The sequence below is a fragment of the Canis lupus genome, chromosome 17 (genome assembly GCF_003254725.2).
Source record: "Canis lupus dingo isolate Sandy chromosome 17, ASM325472v2, whole genome shotgun sequence".
In the NCBI taxonomy this organism is placed as follows: domain Eukaryota; kingdom Metazoa; phylum Chordata; class Mammalia; order Carnivora; family Canidae; genus Canis; species Canis lupus.
This window is the reverse complement of record NC_064259.1, coordinates 25,545,215-25,553,042: the sequence shown is the minus strand read 5'-3', so window position 1 is coordinate 25,553,042 and position 7,828 is coordinate 25,545,215. Positions and strand designations below refer to the sequence as shown.

Here is a 7,828-nt window from a genome sequence, read left to right as displayed (position 1 = left end):
CTCTGCACTGAGCTAAGAGTCTGCTTCAGATTCTCTCTTCCTCGGCCTCTCCCCTGTGCATGCTCTCTCTCTAATAAATAAATAAGATCCTTAAAAACCAAAACAAAACAAAAACCCTACATAATGAGTTGCCACTACCCATTCATAGGATGGCTAAAATTAAAAAGATGAATAACGTCACGTGCTGGCAAGAATTTGGAACAGTTGGAGCTGTTGGTTTTTATAGGTTGGCAGGCATATATAATGATACAATCACTTTGAAAAATAGTTTGGCAGCTTCTGTAAAATTAACATACACTTAATAAATGTATAATACCTATATACAAATACATAATGTAATAATACATAAACACAAATATACCATATATATGTTTGTATTTTATGTAATTATACCTTAATGAGGCTGATTTTTTAAATAAAGCAGTTTAAGGGGTGCTTGGCTAGCTCAGAAAAGCATTTGACCCTTGATCTCAGAGTTGTAAATTAATGCTCTACATTGGTGTAAAGATTACTAAAATACATAAATAAGTAAACAAAAATAAATAAATAAATAACTTTATTTTTTAAAAATATTTTACTTATTTATTTGAGAGAGACATAGAGAGCGAGAGAGAGAGAGAGAGCATGAGGGAGACGGCAGGGGCAGAGGGAGCAGCAGACTTCCCACTGAGCAGGGAGCCAGATGCAGAACTCAATCCCAGGACCTTGGGATCATGATCTGAGCTGAAGGCAGATGCTTAACCAACTGATCAACCCAGGCGCCCCCAAATGAAATAGTTTAATACTTAACTGATACAGAAAGGACTCATAAAAATAGTAAAGGAAAAAACAACCCAGATGTCAAACATTATGTATAGTGTGTCCTTACTTGGTATATTAAAAGAAAAGTACAAAAGTGACAGCAGTTGCTGCCTAATGGCTTTTGGTTCTGTTTTCTTAGTTTTAGAGAATGAGAAGCAGTTTTACAAAAAGAAGGGACAATATGAGGGTCATCTTTGACCTGTCCTTTTGGAAATAATATCATCTATTGAGATATAGAAAAGTGGCAATCTTATTAAGAAAAAGGAAGTACACTAGAAATAAAATCTGCTTGATTATATAATGTGCTACCAAATACTGATGACATTGAATTGAAATCAATTTGTGCCTTCCTTTGACCTGTTATATGTGGAATTCCCAATAAATATTCCTCTGTGGTTTTGAGAATTCAGTTACAAACAGGGTAGCCCACGATACACAGGCAGAATTACAGAGAGAATAGGACTTACACAAAAAATAACCAGAAGTATGTTTTAAAATATCAGTCCTCTGCCATTCCCTATTCAGCCATGGTATCCCAGCCAGATAGCAAAGAGCTAAGCTATACCTGTCAAGATCATTGCGAAGAAACGTGGTGTGGATCTAAGTGGCAACTAAAGTGTAACTCTTTCCACTTTGATGATTGGGTGTAGACCTGTGCTATCAAATAGAGTAACCACTAGCCACACATATCTGTTTAAATGTGAATTTAAATAAATAAAATTTAAAACTCAGTTGTACAGTCATGCAAGCCACATTTCAAGTGCTCAAGAGCCACCTGTGGCTAGTAGCAATTCTACTGCATAGTACAAACTGAGGATATGCTCATGATCTCAGAACCTTCTACCATATAGTGCTGATCTTGATAGAGTCTGGTACAAATGAATACTGAATGAATGAATGAATGAATGCATGCATGAGTGAATGAGCAGCAGTGTTTTCACCTAGTTACTCAATGAAAGAGGAGTGTAGTAGTCTACACAGAGGGAGGGAGTTACACCATGGTTAACAATAAGAACATCCTACCATTTACACAGCAGTACACTTTTCAAATTTTAAAACATTTTCATGTATGTGACCCAAGTGACTTTATTCAATCTTTCTCATGAGTCTTCCAAATAGAGAAGGTATCGATGCCTTAATTTCATAGGTGAAGAAATATAGCTGCACAAAACCTAGCCTTGTGACCTTTTGAAGTCTCTCTGAGGTGACATTTCTTCAGCTATAAAATGAAGAGCATGAGCAGACTCAGACTTAGTGGTCATCTCCATAGGGAGGATATGGAAGCCAAGAGGAGAGATAAGACCCTACAGGGAGAGAGAGGAGACTTGCTGACAGGACAAATGCACCGGGATGAGGTACCATTTCCACTGAGGTTAGTAGTGGAAATTACGACAGATGGGAAGGGAAGCTGGGTGGGATCCTGGGGGATCGGAGTGAGTGCCAGATAGTGCCTTTCAGACCAGGGAGTCTTGAGGACTTCAAGGAGGAGCACGTCTATTTGCATGAGTCAAGATTAAGATTTGAAAAATAGGAGCAGCCTTGCCCTGGAAGAAAACTAGTGCAGATAGTGTCTCAGAGTGAAAAGCCAGGGAGATATTTCTCCAAGCTATGAAAGGCTGCTTGGGTACAGTGTGGTCTGCGTTTGAGGGTTAGACCTTGGAGAGTGAGGAACAGAAGTTACACAGCTTCTCCAGGGACTTGGAGAGGTGCCAGAGCTTACTTACCCCAGTAGACAATTGTTTTGTAGTAATACCCTACAGAAAAGACCAAATTCTATGAGTGGTGAAATGTGCTACTTTTTTGAGTGGTGACAGAAGTATTTACCCCAGAGATACAAATGCAGTGATCTGAATGGGCACCTGCACTGCAATGTTCATAGCAGCAATGTCCACGATAGCCAAACTGTGGAAAGAGCCAAGATGGCCATTGACAGATGAATGTATAGAGAAAGTGTGGTGTATATATACAGTGGAATATTACTCAGCCATCAGAAAGGATGAATTCTTACCAATTACATTGACCTGGATGGAACTGGAGGGTATTATGCTGAGTGAAACAAGTCAACCAGAGAAAGATAATTATCAGAGAATATGGTTTCACTCATATGTGGAATATAAGAAACAGAACAGAGGATCATAGGGGAGGGGAGGGAAAACTGAATTGAAAGTCATCAGAGAGGGAGAAAAACCATGACAGACTTAACTCCAGGAAATGAACTGAGGGTTGCTGAAAGGGATGGAGGAGATGAGGTAACTGGATGATGGACATTAAGGAGGGCATGTGATGTGATGAACACTGGGTGTTTTATGTAGCTGATAAATTATTGAACACTATCTGAAAAAAATGATGTACTTTATGTTGGCTAATTGAATTTAAATTTTAACAATTGGCTAAAAATAGTAGCTAACATGTATTGAGCTATTACTTTGTATGAGATATTATACAGGAATTCTCATGACTTCATAAGTTCAATAGTGTTCTCAAACCCAATGCACAGATAAGCAACCAGTGGTATCCTGGAGCTGGTTTTTACTGTTCAGTCAAACCTGACTGTTGAATTCTCATGGTTCTTTTTAGCCAGTTGACATATGTTGTTAGCTTGAAATCAGTCATGGTGAAAAGATTTCTAATGTGGAGATTGGTAAATGCTACAAAATAGGGCCTTTACCCTCAGAGAACAAATGTTTTCAATATTTAGCAGCACAGCACTGGAATAGGTTCAGAGAAGGTTAGCAACTTGCCAAGCTTACACAGACTGTAGCAACCGGCAGATCTTAGGCCAATTTCATTACTTTAAAGTCCATAGTCTTACCACTAGACCTCCCTAGAGACTCTTCTGTATTGGGGCACAAGACTGCTCCCCCTACTTCATTACCAAAGAAAATCTATGTTGCTCAACAAAGACTCTCAGATTAAGGATGAGGGGCTTTGCAGAGCTTTTCTTGAGGGCCTGGAATTCAAGCATTTGGCATTTCCATAACTCAAGATGGGTCTGAGGAGAGGGAGTGGGAGGTGGGAATGCATGACCATTTGCTCTGGCAATAGGATGCTGAGATGCACATTTTATACAAATGAATGAATGAATATATTTCCCCCCATCTCCTCAGTGAATTTCATAAAGAAGAGTCAAATCATCATTCAAAGAATGAAAATGACTATTATAAAGCAAATTGTGGATGAGCTATTTGTGTAGAATGCTCTGAATTAAGAAGAAGTAAACATCATTTGCTGTGAGAAGGTCCAGCAGGATGCTGGGAGAAGGATCAACCACATGACTTTGAAGATGGCCTCCCAATCCTGTAACCTCGATCTCAAATCCCTTGAAAAATGAAAATGTCCTCTTTTCAGGATTTGAATGGACAAAGTAAGTACCAATTTTCCTGTATCTGTTCTACAAATAGAATAAACCATGAAGAAGATCGACTATCCCCATAAGAGGGCCTCTGCTCTCCTCTCTCTTTATAGTGCTGGGTAGTGGGTTTTGGTTCTGCAAAGGAAAAGCTCAGACAGTCTCAGGAGAAACTCCCATTTAGATTACATGTTTTTTTTTTTTGTTTGTTTCTTTTTTTTATGATAGTCACAGAGAGAGAGAGAGAGAGGCAGAGACATAGGCAGAGGGAGAAGCAGGCTCCATGCACCGGGAGCCCGATGTGGGATTTGATCCTGGGTCTCCAGGATCACGCCCTGGGCCAAAGGCAGGCGCCAAACTGCTGCGCCACCCAGGGATCCCTAGATTACTTGTTGTTGAAGCCAAATTAAGTCACTCCAGAGTTAGAGATTACTTTTTTTTTTTTTTTTTTAAGGATTTTATCTATTTATTCATGAGAGAGAGAGTCAGAGACACAGGCAGAGGGAGAAGCAGGCTCCCTGTGGGAACCCGATGCAGAACTCCATCCCAGGACTCCAGGATCACGACCTGAGCAGAAGGCAGACTCTTAACCACTGAGCCAGCCAGATGCCCCCAGGGTCAGGGATTACTGATTTAGTATAGTCTCAATTCAAAGTCAAACTGGATAAAGAAGTTAATGCACTCAAGAAGTTGGTGCAGTTGTGGTTCTTAATTCCTTAGTCCAATGAGGAATTACTATTTTAAATAATACTATCATAAAGAAATAATTTTTATTTTGTTTCATGATAGATTTTAATCAAAGTTAAGGCTTGATCTGGGGAAAGTTACCCCTAACCATCTCTCTCAGCCACGTCCCTACTATTCTCATGCACTTTCCTTAGCCCAAACACAGACTCCTCCCATTTCCGTTGGGCTGTGACAAAGATACTGTGGTGAAAGGAGGAAACAGAAGGCCAAATGCGTAGAGCAAATATTTGGAATCCTTTGTGCCAGCTCAGAACCGGGGAAGGAAAGTCAAGTCATCTATGGAAGATTCTCGGCATAACTCCCTCTTTATCGTCCTGAACTCTAAGTTCTGGGGAGACACAGAATTGAGTCTTCTAACCTTCCTCTTCTCTTCCAAGTCTTTCTCAGCAGATATTGAGAAGACTTAGATGATTTTTCTCAGGATCTAAAGGCTTTATACCATATCCCATCTTTTCCGAACTTTTTTCCCCTGGGTGAAGATACTGACATTATTTTTAATTTGAAAGGCACCTTCACAGAACCTGTTCTTTGGAGGAAGGACCCTCACCATCACATATTGGAGCAGCTGGTCTGAATGGTCTGCTAGACACTCTTCAATGAATTTTTAAAAAAGATTTATTTATTTATTCATGATAGAGAGAGAGAGAGAGAGAGAAGCAGAGACACAGGCAGAGGGAGAAGCAGGCTCCATGCCGGGAGCCCGATGTGGGACTTGATCCGGGGACCCCAGGATCACACCCTGGGGCCAAAGGCAGGCCGCTAAGCCACCCAGGGATCCCCACTAGACACTCTTCAGAGACCCTGCATCATCAAAGGGGAAATCTGACACAGGGAACTATCACAGCAAGATGCAGACTCAGCAATTCACTAAAGTCTCAAGAGCCACAGGAGGTGACCACGTGGGAAAGTCACTTACAGAAAATGGCTTTCAAAAAAAAAAAAAAAAAAGAAAATGGCTTTCATTTCAGACATTACATCAAGTATAGTATCCTGCTCTTATATGAGGGTGGATCATCTACTGAAGCCACCAGGACTGTTTTGAAACACCCTGCAGCAGTGTATCCACATAGTAGCTTCCTGGGGCTCTCCAACACGAAGAAGCCTCTCTGGAGGTAAGAATCTATGCAAAATGTGAAAAACACTCCTGTGCAAGAAACTCTGAAAGCCATCAACATCAATTCCTTTACAGAATGTGGCATTAATTTATTCCATGGGAGTATATCTGAATCACACCTGAGCAAAGAATTTGAAAATTTCCTTTGTGCTAAAAGCTTATATATCAACTCAAAGAACATTCCTGATTACTTATTTGACTTGTTTGAACACTTAACTAATTGTGCAAGTGCTCTGGACTTGATTTAACTTGACTTCTGAGGAGAAGCTAGGGCCTCACGGGACAAGACTACAGAAGACATGAGCAGGACTCAGGAAGAGACCTCAGAAACCCACATTCCCAGCAGGGCTGTGTCTTTGTTCTTCAGCTGGAGGCAGGAATTCAAGACTCTGGAGGTCGCACTCCAGGACTTCAGGAAAAGATGAAATATCTGGGAAAGATATTCAGCCCTGCTACAAGCCTCAGATTGTGCATTACAAGACAGGGTGGTGTGGCCGGAAGGTTCGGTTCTCAGCACCTGTGAGAACCTTCATTCTCTTGTGGAAGCCAGTCCCCTCACCATAGAAGATGAGCAGTATATATATCACACTGGTGACAAACCTAACCACCCTGAGTTTTCAAGACCTACAGACTCCACGACTGCAGGGGATTAGAGACATCAGCAGTTTAAGCTATAATCAAGCCCAGGGGCACCATGGAAATATGAGGTATCATACAGTTTTGCTTTAGATTCTTTCTTCTTTCTTTCTTTCTTTCTTTCTTTCTTTCTTTCTTTCTTTCTTTCTTTCTTTTCTTTCTTTCTTCTTTCTTTCTTTCTTTCTTTCTTTCTTTCTTTCTTTCTTTCTTTCTTTCTTTCTTTCTTTTTTTTTGCTTTAGATTTTCTAATACTTTCAACCAGGTGTCAGGACTTGGAAGGGAGGTAGGAGGACTGAGAGAGAGGTCTGTGATAGGGAAGCTGTCATACTGGGAGGCACTAGGAAGGATTCCCGAGCGGAAGCTATTCAGTCTGACTGAATGGCAGTATAGTTTATATGGGGTGCGTGTGTGTGTGTGTGTGTGTGTGTGTGTATGGTAGGTTAAGCTTGTCTTCATTGACCTATCCCCCTTCTTAGCATCTCCATCTCCCACTGCTTCTCTGCCAAATGACACCTCTCCCCGCTTCAGGTCTGGGAGGAAATCCAGCCTGTAAACTAATCACCTGCGGGAGCTGGTAGCTATTGTGTTACTGGGTTCTCACCCAGGAAACTGCAGAACACACCCAGCCCCACCCTACCCTCAAGTATCGTTCATTTTGAAAGAAGATTTTGGTAACAGATTTTGTGTAACACAAAGAAATTTCAGATCTCAGACTCATACATGTGGGGCCAATCTTTCTGAATAAGGGGGATTTTTCCCCAAATTCAAAATAGTCTTAAAGGTGAATGTCTGCCTTACCTGTGTAGACCAACTTCTCTGTGTAGATCAGCCCTGTTGTCTGGAACAGGGGCTGTTGTGGTGTGAAGCTATGGGCCGCAGGAGCTTTGCTCTACTTGACTGTAATCTATGATTACTTTTCATTCACAATTGATTTCCCATCAGGCTCTGCCTCACTTGTCATCCTGTGGAGGAAATTTCGTATCATTAAAAAAATCTAGAATCTTTTGCACAGATAATTTTTGCCACCTTCTCAATGAAAGAACCCCTTCCATAAGATTCTGCATGGTCCCTGGGACTCCATTAGCTACATTCTGCGTCAGGAAGCTCACCAGCTCCTCTTGATGGCTATTCCTTTGCACTGATCTTGCAAACTGGTTGCCCATGTGCTGAGTTTGGCCTAC

The 7,828-nt window shown here is 41.1% G+C and overlaps 1 protein-coding gene across 1 annotated transcript; it reads left to right on the top strand.

Annotated features, from left to right (window-relative positions):
- Positions 1-3,914: 3,914 nt before the first annotated feature.
- On the top strand, positions 3,915-6,740 carry NLRC4 (NLR family CARD domain containing 4). The gene is given in 4 exon segments (XM_035700424.2): positions 3,915-6,428; positions 6,431-6,509; positions 6,511-6,589; positions 6,591-6,740. Coding segments are annotated over 4 exon segments (918 nt in total). The 5' UTR covers positions 3,915-5,818.
- Positions 6,741-7,828: the final 1,088 nt, after the last annotated feature.